The following is a 19,813-nucleotide window of genomic DNA, read 5'->3' on the forward strand; positions in this document are numbered from 1 at the left end:
GCAGTATAAAGTCAGATTGTATAATCACTACTAGCAATTGCCATAAATATTGATTGGAACTCTAAACAAAGATTTGTATGTTCTTACCACGCCTGCAGTCTCTGTTGAGAGAAGATTTGCCTGATGAAGTTGATCATAGCCACCCACAAGGTGACTCAGCTGTCCATGGTCAAGGGCCATTTCCTCTGTACCACTGAACATGGATGGGAGAAGCTTCACCAAATCGTGCTGACTGCAAACAAAAACATTTGGGCTCTTTACACTAATAGTGTTTTGAGAAATATTTTATTGCAACAATTAAACTGCACATTTTCTTGGAGCATGAATAAATTATGTCACGGGCACACCTGCGATCCGACACGTTCCTCCGCGTCACAGCTCAAACAAAAGAAAACCTACCCAGTGTTGCTCGTTTTCCTGCAATCCCCTGGTCTTGAGGGAGAGTCACTGTATAACAAAGAAACAATGGTGTTGACCAAACACCACTTTGACGACTTAAGCGCTGCCTTGTCCATGTAATCTGAACAACAAAAAGCACCAACAATAGAGTTCGATAGTGAGGCAACCTAAAAATCACTGGAGCGCTGAATTCCAATTTTGGAATGACTGCGTGCTGTCACACGACTGCACGCGAGCGACCAGGTTCTTAATTTATCCATGGTCCCTTTTGAATAATTTCCGACTTTGTAACATACCTGTTTTGAGTGATACTGGTTGTTACAGCTTCACAAATATCACTTTTCAAATTGGCAGGCAGAGATCTTGACAATAGTTTCAGCAGCTGGCCAGTCTAAAAATTCAATCAAATGTAATACAAAATGACTTTGTGATTGTGATACTTTATAACAGGGACCTACAGGTTAAAGCCGTGTTCGGACTGGATAAACATTTTGGGTAACTTTACCATGATGCCGGGTAACAATCTGATGGTTTAATCTTCCCACTGCCCTCACTTGGATTTAATTGACGCAGGTAGAATTACCGAGACAATTAACCGTGTACAAAAGATTACAGTTTTTGGCACGTGATCAAGGCCGGTGAAAGGTCACTGGATTTTCTGGCTCGGTTAAACTGACCTCGTCAGTCTTCCTAAGCATATTTGGCTCGGTTAAATTATCCACGCAGTTTTATTCATCCCTAGGTGTTTCTACTTTCACAATTTTTAAACCAAAGGTGGTACATGTTATCAACATGGGGTTTTAAACCACAGACTAAGCTCTTTTCAAATGTATCCAAAAACTTAACATTACCTTTGGTCGACTAACAACTCATTTTTCTGTACCGCATCATATTTGGAATATTAAACTTTTATCTTCCCTTATCCTTCGATAAGGTTTTGTATCGCACTCTGCGTATTGTGAGTGTTAATGCATCATGCTCCGCATGCTCCACGAACAGTGCAAATATTAAATTCTCAACTTTGCGCGTGCATTGTTTCTTTGGTTGAATTATATGAAGCTGGGAGATAAATTCGTTATCGCACGCGCGCTTGTGGAATACAGAAAAAATATAGCGGGCGTCGTTGGATATGGGACGCAGCTGTGCGATATTTTTCCATATTCAACTCTAGTTGTATGATAACTTATAATATCCCAGCTGACTTGGTGGACTTGTTAATCTCTCTTACCGTTTTGGGAAGATTGTTCATGATTTCCACGTCAGCCATGTTAAATCCTACCAGCGATGGTTGTAAGACGCATGAGATCAGCAGCTTCAACAACCCTCCTTGCCAAATTGACTTAGGAATGACCTGAAAGGTCAAAGTGAACAAATGCAAATTAAGTTTGTTAAGTAATAAATCTATCCATACTGTTTTGATGTTACTATAACAACCAGGTCATGAATAAACCCACAGTAACAATTGCAGTAGTGCCCTTTGCTTTGGTGCCCTCTGCAAAAATCCGAAACAAATTAATATTTTTCTCATAGAAGTTCCAATAATCAGAGGAAAACTGTCGAACCCAATCAACAACAAAGTTCAAGGCCTGTATACCAGTAACTGCCATCATAGCATATGACATACTAAGTGTACCCTTTCAAACTATTTCATTTTAAGGCTCTTGACACCTCTGGTCCCTCATAAATATACTAAGCAATATTTTCTGCTTAACAGCTTTATGAAATTGGGCCCAAAGCTCGAGTACAGTGCTCTTATCCGCTCGGCCACGACGTACCAGTAGGTCATTTAACCCTTACCTTAACTGCCTCAGTTGGATAGTTGCCCATCAGTACTGTCAGGAAGTCCCAGAGTCGAACCACCACAGTACACTTGCCTTGACTATACTCCTCCGACTCCCTCGGAGTAAAGATGTGATGAGAGGATGACGAAGCCTTCCTTCCCCCTCCACTAAGACTCTGAGAAGCTCCATTGATGTCAAGAAGACTCAAGCTGGTCAAGAAGTAGTTCAGGGATTGGAAGAGCACTGAAGGGTGTTTCGCTGAATCTTTGTTTTAAAGGGAAAATTTATGTTTTGTAAACACTCTCAAAATTTGTAGTAACAAAAACATTCTGTTAGAAGCCTACAGCATTTTTTGAAAATATAGACACATTGCACAACATGCAGCGGGCATACAAGCTCGTCTTCTGTCTTTCTTGTTGGGGTCAATAGCACAAAAGGATGTACACATGTTTACACGCCCATTTGTGCGTAACGTACGTGTAGCATCCTTTTGTGCACATTTTTACCCCCAAAGTGGCGGACAGGAGTTGCGCGTGTATGCACGCTATGCGCTGTGCAATCGGTACATGTATATAGGACTACAGTATATTAATACTAATATAATGGGAGAAGGCGCTATAGAAGTTCTATTAGCAGTCCCCATCAAAGTTATATGAAAAATGTTGGAGATGCCCCCTGAAGGGACAATGCACTAAAAATTGCCTGCCGTTGACTTTCACCAAACTCTTCCTTTGTGTAACTTAGGATTAATCATAGTACTTAGGATGAGTTAAATTCCGTACCAATCCAATGTAATATATGAGAGGTTGTAGGATTAATCCTAGCGTTTCGTGAAATCAGCTGCTGGTCCCAGAGAGTGAAAATTTTTGACTATAAATGTACCCCAAAGACTTAAAGGTTTTAGTTACCCGTGAAAACTGCTGCTGGTGCCAAGAGTTTCTTTCCAAGGACCCAGGTGTAGCAGTCAAGAGCAGCTAGCAGGTGATCAAACCAGGTACAGGCCAACTTAACGGAGAAGGTCTGCCCCATAGAGGAAAGGGTTGGATACTTGGCAATACCACTGGAGTTGGATCCTTTCATTCCACCACCTTCAAATCTGAGATCATTAATACTGTTCAGTTAGCAGGGAAGGGATAGAATGTTGAGAAAAAACCTGAACCCTGAGCGCAAAGCATGCGAGCTCCAACTTGCGAGCATGAAGCCAAATATTTACATTTATCTTTGAGTTTTAAAAAGCCTGCTCTGCAATCTAGAACAGTTTCAAATGGTTTCATCTTCAATTTTTTATGAGTTTGAACATTTAAAAAAATTTACAATTGGGGGGGGGGGGTAAAAAATTGGTTGGGGGAAGAATAAAAAAAAACCTGGAATTCTGGATGAAAAGGAAGAAATCACTTCCCTTACCAGAATAAGGTTATCGGTCAAACCATTATGTCCTATGTACAATTAGTGGCTGGTATCCTGCTCATTTCTGCTTAGCAGACACTTGTTAAGCAATATCTTATGCGTAAGCAGCTCTTTGAAATTGGGCTCAGACAAGAGGAAGTACAGCAATTAACTTGGCATGTGCGACTATTTATTTCAAATATCAAGTAATAAACCACAAGGGGAACTGACTGGTAGGAACACTGTATGCTGAAAGGATTCTCTATAGCAAAATAAAACATTGAGAGGGTGTTGGAATCTAGTCCAGAGGAATGGCATTTACCTGGATATAAAGTAGTCTGGTCCCTTCTCTTTCAGTGTGTTCTGCATCCATGTCTGGGGTGTATTCCGACCTGGATTGTTTTTCAAAACAAAAACAAAACTTAGGTACATTCATATATAAAGATTAATGTGGTTTATTGCCTGCCAATTTCAAGGATATTTTTACTCTTCATCAGTACATTCCGGGTGCATCAAAGGGTGATTTTTCATATGAACTCCAACCAAATATCGAATACTAAAAATAGTCTCACTTCAAATGGTATCATATTTTGGAAAAACTTGATAAATTCAGCATAAAGCAACCCTTCATGCTTGAATGTTTCTCAAGAAAACTTAAAATGTACTTCTTAAACATGTATCAACAAAGCCAATGTAACTTTTTATTTATCTGCCTGTCTCATAGGTCATAAAACATCTCTGCCCTCACAAGTACCCATTTTAACCCTGGGTGGAGAGAAGCTTATGATTCAAGTGTCTTGCTCAAAGACACAATTGTCACTACCAGGATCCAAACCAAACTTGTTCAGCCCTGCATCCCGATGACCTAACCACCAGAACTTGAGTCCGATGCTCTTATCTACATCTATGTGAGTTCTCATCAAAGCCCGTTCAGCATCTAGCTGCTCGGCCATGACACCCCACAGTGAAAATAAACAATCTAGGTACCAAGTATAGGAGTATAGTACAGTACCTGGTAGCAGCGGTGTAAGCTTATAGATGAGCATCATACACTGATGTCTACACTCAGTCTGAGGTCTGCCACATTGACGCAGTAACCAGATTACCAAGACACTCAAGGTTGGGCTTACATCCGATGGCAACTCTCTAATTCAAAAACACAAATTCAATTCAATTCAGTTCAATAGGACATTTAATTCAGCATCATCCTAAAACCCGAGGCTTATTATGGATGTGCCCGTTACAACAATACAAAACAAAACATAGAACCATGTAATAGTTTACAAAGTGCTGTGGCGCAATATGCTGCCAATCAAACCAGGAACACCGGGGCCCCTTCTATATACGATGAGTGTACTGGGTTCTTTTACAGGCAATACACAACACACTGAACCAACAACTTTACGTCACATCCGAAGGTACATCAATAACGGTCCGCTCAGCCAAGACACACCCAGTGATCTAAAAAGATCCAATCAAATGACAATAATCTACTTGGGTGTTTTATAAATGAGAATATAGCTTTCAAATAACACCAAACTTACCTTGGACTTCTTCTGTTTGGACGCTGCTTGTTCAATAAGTCAGCTTTTACCCGAATAATCCTTTCCAAGTGACTCAGCACTTGTACACCATGAAGTTGAGTTCCTGCATTAACAATAAAAAACATGAAACATTCAGTCATTGGTTTAATACTGTGGTCGACCATTTGGAACCAGCCTCGAGCCCATGGTTTATTCACTGGTCCCAATAGCCTGTTCCATTATAACATATTTAAAGCGAAGAAGGGGACCAGTGATAGTTAAAAAACAGGTACCGATGGTTGACTATGGTTCTAAATTAGTAGTTTGAGTGAGTGCATCACTGCGCATGTACATTGCTGGTCTGTAGTCGACTAAATATGCACACTCTAACTTGCTCATAGATTGAATGATTCTGTGACAACTATGCAAGGCTTGAGTTTTACAGTTGACCACCGGCCCAAGATTGTCCCCAGTAGTTGACTAAATATGCGCACTCGAACTTGCTCCTTGATTGAATGACTCTGCGACAACTATGCGAGGCTTGAGTTTTACAGTGCACCACCGGCCCAAGATTGTTAGTGTCGGGCCAGTAAACTCAAGACAGGACAAGACTGGCAGTCTTGTTTTCTATAATTCAACATCTTTGTCTCAAAATAAATGATGTTCAAATGTTGACTTTGAGTCTTACAAATATCTTTCAATCCTGCTGAGTATCAACCATAAAACGGAAGAAATAAATCTCGTCTTTATTTTTTGCTCAAATAAAACAGTTAAGGAGATAAAACTGTGTTTTCCTTTTGATTATAGTCTCTTTTCATATTCATTCTGGTCTTGAAAATACACTCCTGATCCAGTAAAGTTATGTGATCTTGAGGATTTCCTCCACAGACTCGAGCCCTGCTATATGTGTTTACCAATGGCCTTGTCATCATGATGAGCTAACGCCAGGCTGTTGATAAACGTTACTAGAATCTCAAACACAAACTGGTCCACCAGGGAATCCTCCTCACTGAAAACAAACAAACAAACAAGAGAACAATCAAGGTTGAATAATAATGAGAATATTAATAATAATAATAGTAACAACATGCATTTATATAGCACTTATTACAGGGTTTCTAAGCGCTAAAACAAAAGTAATTAAAAAATACACGCTATAATGACCATAACAAAGTAAGTGTACAACAACATAAAATGACTATTTTTAAGTGAGTTGAAATAGCTGAAACTGTTATATTTGATGGAAAGAAATGAAGTTGTTTTATACCGAAAGACAGTGTAGATATGGTTGAATGCCAGAGCTGCTCCCAGTCGTTTGAATGTGCTTGGATGTAGTGCCATGCTGTAAATTCTCTTCAATAGAGACTTGGCATTATTGGGACTCTTGTCTTGTTGCTAAATAAAGACACAAATCAAACACAATCAGTGTAACATAACATAATTAAAATTCATTAGGTGTATTCCATCAAGATCATAGCACACTTGAAGGCAATTAACATAATGGATTTGTGCGGGCGAGTACCCAGTTTCTGTTAAGCAATATTTGTTTGAGCTTATCGCATTTTCCGTGCTTACAGACTTTATGAAGTTGGGCCCAGTTGATTTCAGCTTAGCTGAAATACTAACATCATCCGCTAGTCAGACCTATTTATCAATTAAACACTTACTTCCTTTGACGTCTGCTTAATCGACCAACTCAAAAACTCTCTGAGACAACGAGCGCAGATATCCCTCAGCGATGTGTCCGTTGGATGAATCACACCATCCAGCAGAGCCTTCAGTAGAGCTATGGTCTCCTCACTCTCAAACGTCTTGTTGCCAGTAAACCAATGAATGAGCTGCATGACAAGGGGCTCAAATAGCTGCTTAGAAACCTGCTCAATGTCACATGCTAGACGCAGGAGGACAGGGAAGATCCTACGGTATAGGTGCTGCATAGGACTCTAAAACAAAAATAGAAACAAAAGTTGTGGTCTTGGTGGAATTAGTAGCTCCATTGTCATATACAATGTAGCAGCAACTAACAAAGTCTAATTTTGTCTAATTTTGCCCAACATCAATCAACCAATCAATCAATTGTTCGATTTATCAGGCGCAAATCCAACAGTTGTTGCTTATAGCGCCGTACAACACCAGAGCTTGGGTCCGGTAAATTAGACCGCTCGGCCACGACAAACCACAATATTCAAAAATAGTTTTGATTAAGTTGGACACAAAGAAATTATTCAATTGGATTGAAAGTTTGCAGAAAGTATAGTAGAAAACTGATGCACATCTTCAAATGTGCACTACACATGAGGATTCTAGCTCCCAAAATGATGCAACCAACATGTACTGTTGGTGATGATGTCAGCTGAGATGGGTCAATACCACATGCGCACGTGCCTTGTTACGCGGCCCGGTATGTAAATAAAAATAAAAAAACATTGCATAGAGGCCTAGTTACGCAGCCTGGCATGTAAATAAAAATAAAAAAACATTGCATAGAGTGTAGTTTTCATACACACACCGTCGTGTAGGCCTACATGTACTTCATATTCAACGCGGGTACGAGGTTCATCTCACAAAGTGGCGTGTATGTTCCCTCGCGGTCCCGTCGCGTTTGTGCACGCAGCATCACCAGTGCACTCTCTATGGTCAATACTCACTTTAGCTTGTCTTCCTGCAGGCTGTTGAGTTCCTTTTCCCAGCATGTATAACACCAGAGTGTGTAGAGATTCACAAGCAGCTACCTACATTTACAAAAACAAAAACAATGCAAAGTAATTGAAGACGCTTTCTGAGAGGTAAAAGGCCCAATTTCATAGAGCTGCTTAGCGGCTGATGTTTTGCTCACTGTGCGTTTCCATTTCATAGTGCGGCTTACCGTAAGCACATAAAAAGGCATGCTAATCTTTCGGTGCTTATACTGCACAAAAATAAATGACGTCACAATACAAATCAATGGTAGACGCACACTTATGGCCGCCATAAATTTCTGCTATATTTTTGCTCAAAAACATGACCACCTTTTTAAAACGAAATTTTCAGATGTTGTTTTTGTTTTATACATTTATATAGGATTAAAACAATCAAATTACTCCCAAAAATCAAAGTTGTATTTTGATCTAAGAAGACAAGTGAAACATTTTACATGTTTTTTATTTGATAACTGAAAAAAACACCATAATACAGTATCTTGTTTATTTCATGTTTATTTGATTTGAGAAACTTACTTTAGTCTGACGATCACTAGATGTTAATGCTAGATCAGCAACCCTTGGCAGAAATCGATCTGCAAAATGATTAACACACAATTCTGTCAGATTTTTTCTAGAAATATTGAACCAAAATGTATCCTTAAAAAGCAATTAAACAAAAACAAACAATATCTTAAGGGTTAATAAGACCCTGGACAATATTAGTAATTGTCAGAAACCAGTCTTCTCACTGGGTGTATCGCAAGATCAGCATAAAATAACAAACCTGTACAAATTTGAACTGAACTGGTCGTTGAACTTGCGAGATAATAATGGAAGAAAAAACACCCTTGTCACACAAAGTTGTGTGCTTTCAGATGCTTGATTTCGAGACCTCAAAATCTAATTCTGAGGTCTCGAAATCAAAATCAAATATTTAGTGGAAAATTACATTACTTCAGAGAGAAAGGTTTTACTATCAACCTCTCCCCATTACTCGTTAATACCAAGTAAGGTTTTATGCTAACAATTATTTTGAGTTATTGCCAATACATGTAGTGTCCACTGCCTTTAACTACTAATTTAAGGGGCAGACTTGGAATTAAGAAATATCAGAGCATTACCAAGCTCTATAGTCGGTTTCATATCAACGAAGGGAACAGCAAATTGAAGTCGAGACTCTGTATCCCAGGCTACAGCGACCTTAGCGATCTCATCTGGGCTAGTCTCTAGCAACCATTCATTGGTTTGACCTCCAAGTGACCCCAGAAGTTGTATAATCCGACACTGCACGCTACGAAGAGGCGAATCTTTGGTCTAGTAAGGAAATAGATAGGAAAAATTAGCGGACTTTTCACTGATAATATGTTGCGGGTTTGAATCCTAACAAGTTAACCACTGATTACCCAAGAGAGATGGTTGAGACATACCGGGTCTGTTTTGCCAGCATCATTGAGTAGTCTAACAGGTATCTTCCTTTGGCGATTTCCTTTCTCGGATGCAGTTACCATGATAACAGTCTTAGTAGCTTCTTTATCATCACCTGTTAAAATAAGATAAATACAATGTAGTAACAATCATTATTAGTCTAGTCAATCTACGGCTTGACCTAGACAAAACTGCAACAGAATTTCATTTTTTTGCAAGTGTCTCCTGAGACCCTCTAAAACAACATATCAATAAAGTAGAAAAAAGTAAGCAGGGGAAATATGCATAATTTGCATAAATTAAAAATTACCGTTTTCCCCCTAAAATACATATGCACACCCTATACAATGTAGAAATTTAATTTTTTTCACATAATTATTTTACATGGGAATGGTCACTGCATTGTTTCTAAACATTATGAGTACAAAGACTGGTCTTTTATTGTTAGGTTAATTTGTAGATTTCTCTTGTAAACTAAAGGCCAATAAATACATACCTTGAATGACCGTAGCATTGAGATATCCATCTAGGAGTGGTAGGATCTCTTGAAGATACGGACGTAGGGAATCTAGAGGGAGGTGTTGCATCCAGCCTTCTAAAGCAGCCAGTCCGGCTTCAACCAACGGCAGGTAACTCAATCCAAGGCGGAAAGTCATCTCCAGAGAGGGAGGGAAAATGCAAAGAGTTGTCTAAATAACGCAGATAATGGCAACATTCGTATTACAGAGCTCCCTATATGATTTTCTCAGGAAAGGCCATTTTCGCAGTGTATCATCAGGGTCTAATTTTAAAAGTGCTGCTAAGCACAAAAAGTTGCAAAGCACAACAAAATTATGCTTACCAGCCAAACTACCATTACAGGGGTACAATTTGTGACTGGTATCCCGCTTGTTTCTGCTTAGCAGACAACTGCTAAGCTATATTTTCTGCTTAAGCAGCTCTGTGAAATTGAACCAAGAGCTCAATTATGTAGAGCTGCTTAACCACAAAATAATGCTAAGCACGACAAATGTATGCTTACCAGAATAAGGTTACCAGCCAAACTTCTTTGTCAGGGGTACAGTTTGTGATTGGTATCCTGCCCATTTCTGCTTAGCAGACAATTGCTTAGCAATATTTTCTGCTTAAACAGCTCTGTGAAATTGAACCCACAGATCATGTGGAAAATGTTGACAAGTTTTGGATACACGATCTTTGACCTCCAGTATGAACTTTGACTTACCTGCAAGGCAGGCACCAGCTCCATGACCTCTGATTCCACAATCTCATGAGGCAGTGAGAGCACAAGAAATAAACAAGATGCTAAGAGATCATCTTTGTACTGCTTGAGACGCACTAAGACCTCCTTGGAGAACTTGGCAAAGAGGGTGAAGGAGGCGCTCAGATCACTGGATGGAACAAGAGATGATGGATGGGTGTCTATATCCATGGATTCCTCTAAGACGTTTACATTGGGTGTCTTAAGAGCCTGTGGAAGGATTGAAATTGATATTTTTAATAATAATACTTAAAACTTGTAATGCGCCCATATCCCCCTCCCCCCCTGCTTGGTGTTCAAGACCAAGTGAAAACCAAAAACAAAATAAAAGAAAAAACAACACAACAAAATAAGTCCTTGAAAACCTGTGACATACATGTGAGTTAAGTTTTGAGAAGAGATTTGAATGTTGTGGTACAAAGGCAAAATCTAAGATTAAGTAACAGAGAGTTCCAGATGTGTGGCGCAACTGAAGAAAAAGACCTGTCAACCCAGGAGTGTCAAGACTTGGGTTCAATGAGGAAAAGCATGGTACTTGATATGAGAAGCAACTTAATTAATTTATTTTTCCCTCTTTTCTTCAGTTCTACAGAGATCTTTACCTTGAAATGTTGGTTCTTGGAGCAGATGGTCATGCAGATGGTCAACAGCTTATAGAAGCCGCTCACAAGTGGTAGTTTGCTGGATAGTAAGATGACTTTATGACCAAACTGATAAACCCATTGCTTAAACAGAGTGGTTTGATGAACTGGAAGTAGATCCCTACAGAAAATCAAACATTCACAAAATTCAGAGAGGTTCAAGCATTTAAGGCCGAGTCACACTGCAGCGATAACGAAAATGGTAACGATCACGACACAAAGAGAATGCATTCTATTGGTTGAATGAGCATGTGCATTTCTGCGCAGAGCAATTCAACCAATAGAATACGTTCTCTTTGCGTTGTGATCGATATCATTTTCGTTATCACTGCTCTGTGACTCGGCCTTTAGGCTTGCAGCCCTTCCGGAGACCCGGGTAATGGGCCCGCAAGTGTACCACAGACTCCTCTAATTTACAGTGTATATAATGTTCATTTTGCCTTGTCCTGCACTTGTATTGCGCTACACCACTGGTCATGTCGTCATACACAGCACATCATCCCAGTTAAACTGCAAATGGATTACTCCATCAAGTATCAAGTACATATACCCACACAATGTAAAGCTGACTTGCTAATATTCAAACAATAAGCCTTTTTGATGGGCATGTATGGCAGACGTGATAGGAGTGTACTGTTTAGTTTGGGTGTATAAACACAAATTTACCCAAACCATATATAGTGTTGTAGCAATGTGTCCCCCATATCAAAAAAAGGCTTATTCAAAGTTGAGGTGAATATATTCACATGTAAAACATTAGTCACGAAAATAATTTTTGGCTCAGTAAGACGAAAATTATTTAAGCATGTAAAACATACTTTCGCGACATTGTTTTACTCATTTCTCGAAATACTACAGCACCTCGCAAAGTAATATCTGAAGGGAAGCCTTCTACTATCATCATCTTCGAACAGTGTAAGTTTAATGTCAATCTGTGGACATTGTGTCTTGTGTTACAAAAAGTACCCGAATCCTTTAAACCAGCCGCTAGCGACCACCAGTTGGCACATGAAAGTGTTGCAGAAATAAACACATCTTGGTTATGGTAAAACAAGGTAGAGTCAACATACCTACAGAAGTCGACTAAGTTGATGAAGATTTGGAAATCTTTAGGTTTAGACGCTTGTAAACCATGAAGAGGATCTGATGAGGAGTATTCTGATACATCCGAGTCTACAGATCCCTGTAGGAAATTATTCAACAATTAATCTTGTTATTAAGTTTTGATAAGTTTTTGTTGTGCTTACAATAAAGCCTGAGAAAAAAGAATGTGAGTTCATCAATGAACTGTTGAAGAAGCCAACAAGACACAGCTTCAGCCCCACTCTTGGGTTAGGTTCCAACATGTCTTTGCCGGTGCAGAAAGACCAGGGGTGCATTCCACTCGCAAAGGTTGCGAACGATTCCCAACAATTTTGGCGAACATTGGCGAACATTGGCAAATGTTGCCATAGGGGAACGTACTACTAGAGTGTTGGTGGGTGATACTAAAATGGAAGACAACACGTGAAGCAGACGAAACTAATCTCTTGTCACTGAAAAATGTGGATACTGGTCTTTGACAATTACCAATGTTGTCGACGTGCTTGAAAAATAAAAATAACCAGCTAAAAAGTATTAAGCTACAGAATATTTACCTGTTCTTGGAGCTGTGATTGATCCTTGTTAGAGGTAAGGTCCAACTTGTCAAGGATTTTAAGAATAGAGAAGATCAACTCATCGTAGATGATCTTATGAATGCGACGACGTTCCCCATAACTCATTCCCATAGCCTTGACTTCCTGATCAGCAAAAAGAAAACAAATCAATATCAGGCCGGATGCTTCATGGAGGCATCAAAGGCCTCCATGCCCCTTGGTCATTGCCTTGGTGCCCTTGAAATGCTCCAGTAGAAATTTACAATTTCCTCCTAGGGTGCCTTTTACCAAGGAGAAATTGCCTGGGTGTCCTTGCCCTTTTAAAAACGAAGCATCGGGCCTGCAGGATTCATTTAAAATTACTACTTTTCACTTTCAAGACACTCCACGGTTCCGCCCCAGTCTACCTCCAAAACATGCCGCAACCCTGGTCCGTAAGACCGGGTCTGAGGTCATCATGCAACAAGATCTTTGTTCCTCAAACCCGCTTATAGCCAGCTATGGGGACAGGGGCTTTTCCTGTATTGCCCTAGGCAACATCTCATTTTTTCAGCATATCTTTTCCAACAGGCCTTTTGATGAAGTTAGATTGATTCTTTCCTTTCATACCGGTGCCTTTGATTGTTCTCCCAGATAAAGCACGCCTTATAAGAGCTGTGATATTATTATTTTACATTTTTCTAAGGCAGTGCCCAAATGAAAGGAATTTAGCTTTGGCTATTGTCATTGGCTGCAGTGGCAATGTTCAAGAATATTAAGCGGTTCAGCCGTAGTCACAACAGCAGACATCCAGTTGGACAATGCCTAAAATATTACAACAACAAAACAACAACAACAAAACTCAAAAGTAAAATTGTATGGCCTGGAATTAAAGAAGGCCACAAAGGCCATAGCTCGTTTGCCCTTGGTCTTAGCCATGGTGCCTCTTAAATAGTTCCCCATAGACTCTAAACCGCTGGGCCATGACAATCTATATTACCTTCAAATGAGGACTATCAAGTAGACTGGCCCACAGATTGACATAGTCTTTGTATGAGATGCGTCTGGTATCAGCCAATATATCCGCCTCATCATCTGCTTCAGTGTTTGTAGTGTCTGGATTGCTGTCATCTCGTTGGGTTCCCTATGGCAAAATATATATAAATATTCATAAACCACATAAATATTCATAAGCTGTCTGGATTGCTGCGAGGGGAAGCGGGGAATCGTGATCGTAAGCACAGAATTTGGTGGTAAGCAGAGCCATGAAATTGGGCCCTAGTCATAACCAGGGCATATTTAGTTCTTGTAAACGATTAAAATCACCAGTCTCATGTCGTTTTATTGAACAACAAAAATAACTGTTTTTTACTTGAGTTAAAAAACTGACTTACTTGTTCAAGTGTTACAGGGTGTGAACAGGTTCGGACCAATGCTTGGTAAACTGAAATAAAAAAGAACAAAATGACGTACATTGATTACAGATGCCGACGGTTCTTATATTTAAATATTTGACCATTAATTGATTAGGACCAAATAGGGAACTTTCGGGACGCTGTTTTTGGTAATGTGTGCATGCTCAGAACTTTCTAGTAAGTCTGCTGCCACCTAGCACCTCAAAGTCTCCCATTTCATATAGCCTCTAAGCACAAAAACTTGCTAAGTACAGAAAAATCTTGCTTAGCAGAAACAGGTTACTAGCCAACATTCCATGAAGTAGAATGCGCGTCTACCATTTCCATTATTTTGGGAGTAAATTTTCCCTCCCCAAAATGGCGGACAAGGGAGGTGCGTGTAAATGCCGATGTGTGGTAATCACTGTACATGTATATTGTAGCTAAAATATTAATAATCTGTTGCTTTCAAACTAAAACTTACCAACTTTTGACAGGAAATTCTTGAGTGTTGGTCCTTTGGGAGCCAATGCTATGAGAATGAGTAGAACAGACCTATCACATAGGAACTGGTGTCTGTGTGGCATTCGTGGATAGCTACCGATTTGGACAATCATGAGACGTTCAAGAGCAGCTAGGAATGTATCAGAGAGCTGCAAGCAGAAAACAAAATTTCATAAAGCCTGTAAGCACAAAAACTTGCTAAGCACAGAACAGTGTTGCTTATCTGGGCCCAATTTCATAGAGCTGCTAAGCACAAATACTTGCCTAGTATGAAATTTCTTCCTCGATAAAAACAGGATTACCAACCAAATTTCCACGTGATTTTCAGGGTAAGCAAACAACGGCTGAATACCAGTAACAAGCAATATGCAACAAATGGAAATTTGGTTGGTACTCCTGTTTTTATCAAGGAAGAAATTTCATGCTAAGCAAAGTTTGTGCTTAGCAGCTCCATGAAATTGGGCCCATGTGGATGTGTGGGGTGTCTCTGGATGACAGACTGTCAAATGAGGAGCTGGGGAACAGAGTCAGAGTAGAGGGGATTAGCAGGTATTGTAGCTGCCCATGTAAAACAGGCATAACTTCTCTTAGAAATTATCAATTTGTTTCATTTTTTTCCCAGATAAGCAGGAAAAAATGCTTGTTTAATATGTGCATCACTGGTTTTTTTGAGCCCGAGTTGTTTTGTATTTAACTCATAAATCTCTGTCAACTTCTTGTAGAGAGTGGAAGCTTACCACATCAAGTTGTTGAATAATACTGGCAAGAGCCTCCAGGAAACTTGGCAGTTGAACCAGTTTGTCATCAGAGACTTCTCCCTGCCTGTAAAAAAAAATCAAAGTACAGAACTGAATTTTCCTGCTTTGAATAATTAACAAATGGCAACATTTCATAGAGTGTCATGGCCGAGTGGTAACAGCATCAAAATTTCTGGTGGATAAGTAACCAGAGTGTGGATGTGAATCCCGGTCGAGACAAATGTGTCCTTGAGGAAGATACTTTACTATATATAATTGCTTCTCTTCACCCAGGGGTATAAATGGGTACCTGCGAGGGTAGAGGTTGACATTGTGTATGAAAAAGCCTTTGGAGCAGCAGCTAGGGGCTGTATACTCACCAGAGAGCTGAGAAAGATTAAAGGGAGGTAATTGGACCAATGACCAGGGCACTAGTGTAAAGCGCATTGACACGGGTATTGTGAAATGCACTATATAAAAATTTGTTATTTTTACTATTGTTAACACGAATGTAATTTTTTACAAGTTTTGAAATGCTAACTTACTGAAGGTAAAGCTGCTCACTCTTTTGCATCATTTCATTGAACATGAATCGAACATCATCCTCCGTCATGAATAACTTGCATGGCTACAAAATAATAATAACAACATTCATAGAGCGCCTTTTGCAAAGAATGCAAAGCACTCCAGAGGATGAACAAGAAAAAACAAAAATAGGAATGGAATCAGAAACCAAGTGGAAAACCATTGCCAGAACCAGCCGTAGCAGCGTCATAGCAGTGTCATGGCCGAGCGGTTAAGAGCACCGGATTCAAGCACTGGTGTTTGATCAGCAGAGTGTGGGTTCGGATCCCGGATGTGACACTTGCTACACAAAATTGAGGAGGTAGTGCTTTCTGCTCTACCGGCCAGGCTTCGAATTGATGATACTCAAGCCTACATTCGTATGGACTGTGAAAGGGGTAACCCTGTTTCAGCCCTAGGAGTAGGTGTCAACGGCCTCTGGAAAATATAATTGTAGCCCACACCTTGAAGTGGCCTACAGGCCTTGTGTGTCAGGCAACTTGCATAAAATAAAAAAATTACAAAATAACAAAAAGCACCTTAAACCTTTGCTTCGTTCTTCAGATGGGACGTAAAGCCGTCAGTCCCATAAGTTGTGTAATGCTCGTAAAAGATCCCAGTAACCCTTATTGCTAAGAGAAGGGGTTTGCCCAAGTATTCCTGGCAATGGATGTTGTTCGTTGTGGTACCTGCCGCCAAAACATAGCCTCTAGCAAACAGGCAATCTCGGTAGTCAGTCCAGTTGGTAAGACACTGCTATAGAATTGCAAGGGTCGAGGTTTCGAATCCCACCCGAGTAATATGCCTGTGATATTTTTTTACTGGACTCAAGAGAGTACCGTGCTAAAACACATCTGTGTATGGGTAAAAACCAAAATTAATATTATTGTAGACAACGCTATTGTGACTGGAGTGTTGTACTTACAGCAGCGAAGAAGCCATAGCCCCTGATAGCCGAAGACAAAGACCTTGCACTACTATGCGGATTATCAATCACGCCACGGAATCGCTGCACAAAGAACTGAAACAAAATCCATCAAATTATAAAGTGACCGTCACAATGTATCCAAAACAAAGTTGCAATTGTTCAGTTTGAGTTTTTACTGTTTTCAATTTCTCTAGTTCATTAGATTATGGTGATAGTGGGTAAACCTTGCCACTTATTTCCTGTCTGGGTTGAAGACCCGTCAGTAAACATTTTGATATATATATATATTTAGTTTGCGGTAACACCATGTGTGTGTCTGCTTGCCAGGTAGAGTTTGTTCTCTTGAGACGTTGTATTGCTTTATATTCTACTACCGCAAAGTATTCTTTTCAGAATTCGGAGACTTCTCAGTTCTGAAAAGAACCTTTCTGCTTTTTATTACTACCAGTGATACCAATGGTTTGTAGGTGGATAGTCAAGATGCTACATATTGCGGACATCATCTCACAACCTTCTCTAGATATCTCATTGACTTTATTCCCTACTATCTTTTTTTCTCTTCTGAGCATTAACAGTATAACAAGTCAGTTGAGAAATAAATACCATACAACTTAGGAATCACTTGATAGCGCCCTCTATTGAGTCTATTTTCCAAAGGCCATGTTCAAACTCTCAGAACAGTGTTTATATCACATGTTACAAACATGACCACATGGTCTCCTCTTGACCAATCAGAATGGATAAACTATTCCAGGTATTTATTAAATGTAGACACAACTTGCTGGGCATTGTTTAGAGGCACTGGACACATTTGGTAATTACCCAAAATAAACATTACCTTAAAAATAGAGAGCCGTTGATAGTATAAAACATTTTGAGAAACGACTCCCTCTGAAGTAACGTAATTGTGGAGAAAGCGGTCAATTCTCGCTAAAATATTTGAATCCGAGAAAGACTTCAGGCCTGTAGCCTTTACCAGGCATCTAAAATAACACATATGCAACAAGCAGACAAGGGTGTTTTTTCTTTCATTATTTTCTCTCAACTTCCATGACAAGTTGAGCCCAAATTTTTTGCAGCTTGGTTGTTTTGTGCGTCTGTTGGGATACACTAAGTGAGAATACTGGTCTTTGACAATTACTATGAGTGCCCAGTGCCTTTAAGCAGAAGCTATCTTACCCTGAACACAGCCATGTCAGAAGAGTCTTTCTGAGCTGCCTTCTCAACCAACATGTCCGCCATCTGTTGTAAGAAGGCTTCCTGTGCAGCAAAACCTACTGACTTCACTAAAGTATTGCTATGACTACTCCAATGATCAAACGCTTCATACAGCTCCTATAAACAAAAAACATTACTGTACTTTATTTTGACTGATGCAAAGCTTTATAATTATCAAATTTTATATAGTGCTTTATCACAGTCCGAAGGGCGTATCAAAGCGCTTCTGACATTATTACCCCTGCTCACTGGGCCATATGTTTCATTCCTTCAACCATTTCAGCTCCCAGGGGAGTATACAGCCGGTGCTGCAAGTTACTGCGTTCCAAGCTTACCATTTACATAAACCATCGCTGCCCTCACAGGTACCCATTTTACCCTTGGGTGGAGAGAAGCTTATGGTTTAGTGTTAAGTATAATAACAGGTATTCAACCCCATATCCAGATGACTTTCAGAGTTTCAGTTTCAAAATCATCTTTCACACTGAACAAACTTCCAAGGAGATTCCTTGCAACAATGGGTTGTCTTTCTGATCTTCCCATCAAGGGAACTCGTTAAACTACCACAAGACGATATAAACACCAAGCTGGCAACAGCCAATCTCTCTCGTACAAACATTGGTTTAATATCTATGATTATGAATTGCACAAATAAAAACAAATTGTGATTCAGTACTTAGACGACAATACTTTTTCCTGTCATTGTGAAATCAGCGTTTAGCTTGGTAGGATTCAAACCCACAACCATGTGATTGCAAGTCCTGCAGTCTAACCACTAGACCTAGGTTAGCTTGGTAGAATGAATTATGCTTCACACTAGATGGTTATCATGGTGATGGTTATCTCAAAATATGATGTCTTGACATAACTCTGTTTTATAATTTGACAGATTTTCTGCACCTACCAACGGATGTAAAGATCTTAATCAAAATTTTCGCAACATTGAGTAAAGTTGTTCTCTTTCTTACCTGGTGGTCCTCGTATATATACTTGTTAAACTGAGCAGCATGTTTGGCAAAGATCTGGAGTCCAGCTCTGTTGACTTCATAACGAGAATGGTCTACCTTTCGATCAATAGCCAAACAGGCAAACCGGTAGATACTCTTGGAATGTTTGGCATCTGCATAAACAAGGTTAGAGCCAGTCAAAGTCTTTAAGACTTGCAGCCTAAAAGCAGGAACAAACTTTAAAACATCTCAATTTAGAGGGAAGGTACACGTTTGTAATTACTCAAAACAAATATTAACTTAAAAACTGACTTGGTAACGAGCATTGGAGAGCTGTTGATAGTATAAAACATTGTGTGAAACGGCTCCCTATGAAGTAATGTAGTATTTGAAAAGGAGGTAGTTTCTCACTAAAATATTAAAAGACTTTTAGCTAGAAGTCTTTTATTCCTACTGAAAGCACACAATATTGTCCACCGAGGGTGGTTTTTTCTGTCATCATTTTCACTTATCTTCGATGACCAATTGAGCTCAAATTTTCACAGGTTTGTTACTTTATGCATATGTTGAGATACAGCAAGTGAGAAGACTGGTCTTTGACAATTACCAATAGTGTACCTTCCCTTCAAACAGGAATAACTGAATACTGACTTTATCCATTTTTAAAGTTGGTATCCGTTCAAAACTGATCTACATGTAGTAGGGCCTACTGTATCTGCATAGAGTTATCTGTCATGCCATTTTAGTTTCCCAAGTGAGGCATAATAACTATCTGTATCATAAATCTACTTTGCTGTTCACAGTATGAATT

General features: G+C 39.6%; 1 protein-coding gene and 1 long non-coding RNA gene across 3 annotated transcripts in view; one reads left to right on the forward strand and one right to left on the reverse strand.

The window, feature by feature from the left end:
- Positions 1-19,813, forward strand: part of LOC139943859 (uncharacterized) — a 295,369-nt gene that overhangs the window by 114,048 nt on the left and 161,508 nt on the right. The window contains exon 1 of one of the 2 annotated variants that reach the window (XR_011786898.1): positions 16,172-16,184. The exons of the other annotated variant lie outside the window; for it this stretch is intronic. This is a non-coding gene — a long non-coding RNA (uncharacterized lncRNA). Of the gene's footprint in view, positions 1-16,171; positions 16,185-19,813 lie in introns of those variants that run through there. 2 annotated transcript variants of the gene reach the window in all.
- Positions 1-19,813, reverse strand: part of LOC139943853 (DNA-dependent protein kinase catalytic subunit-like) — a 77,640-nt gene that overhangs the window by 52,695 nt on the left and 5,132 nt on the right. Inside the window, exons 7-34 of the mRNA XM_071940702.1 lie at positions 19,024-19,175; positions 18,017-18,172; positions 16,835-16,930; positions 15,891-15,973; positions 15,346-15,430; positions 14,589-14,757; positions 14,105-14,154; positions 13,711-13,854; positions 12,732-12,875; positions 12,165-12,277; positions 11,056-11,215; positions 10,418-10,663; positions 9,692-9,851; positions 9,198-9,310; positions 8,892-9,084; positions 8,305-8,363; positions 7,738-7,821; positions 6,757-7,032; positions 6,357-6,484; positions 6,004-6,098; positions 5,111-5,213; positions 4,579-4,712; positions 3,889-3,958; positions 3,089-3,276; positions 2,197-2,444; positions 1,628-1,750; positions 696-790; positions 88-232 (exon numbers count right to left, since the gene is read on the reverse strand). Coding sequence (XP_071796803.1) covers positions 88-232; positions 696-790; positions 1,628-1,750; positions 2,197-2,444; positions 3,089-3,276; positions 3,889-3,958; positions 4,579-4,712; positions 5,111-5,213; positions 6,004-6,098; positions 6,357-6,484; positions 6,757-7,032; positions 7,738-7,821; positions 8,305-8,363; positions 8,892-9,084; positions 9,198-9,310; positions 9,692-9,851; positions 10,418-10,663; positions 11,056-11,215; positions 12,165-12,277; positions 12,732-12,875; positions 13,711-13,854; positions 14,105-14,154; positions 14,589-14,757; positions 15,346-15,430; positions 15,891-15,973; positions 16,835-16,930; positions 18,017-18,172; positions 19,024-19,175 — 3,812 coding nt within the window. The remainder of the gene's footprint in view (positions 1-87; positions 233-695; positions 791-1,627; positions 1,751-2,196; positions 2,445-3,088; positions 3,277-3,888; positions 3,959-4,578; positions 4,713-5,110; positions 5,214-6,003; positions 6,099-6,356; positions 6,485-6,756; positions 7,033-7,737; positions 7,822-8,304; positions 8,364-8,891; positions 9,085-9,197; positions 9,311-9,691; positions 9,852-10,417; positions 10,664-11,055; positions 11,216-12,164; positions 12,278-12,731; positions 12,876-13,710; positions 13,855-14,104; positions 14,155-14,588; positions 14,758-15,345; positions 15,431-15,890; positions 15,974-16,834; positions 16,931-18,016; positions 18,173-19,023; positions 19,176-19,813) is intronic.

The sequence above is a fragment of the Asterias amurensis genome, chromosome 11, assembly GCF_032118995.1.
Source record: "Asterias amurensis chromosome 11, ASM3211899v1".
Lineage (NCBI taxonomy): Eukaryota > Metazoa > Echinodermata > Asteroidea > Forcipulatida > Asteriidae > Asterias > Asterias amurensis.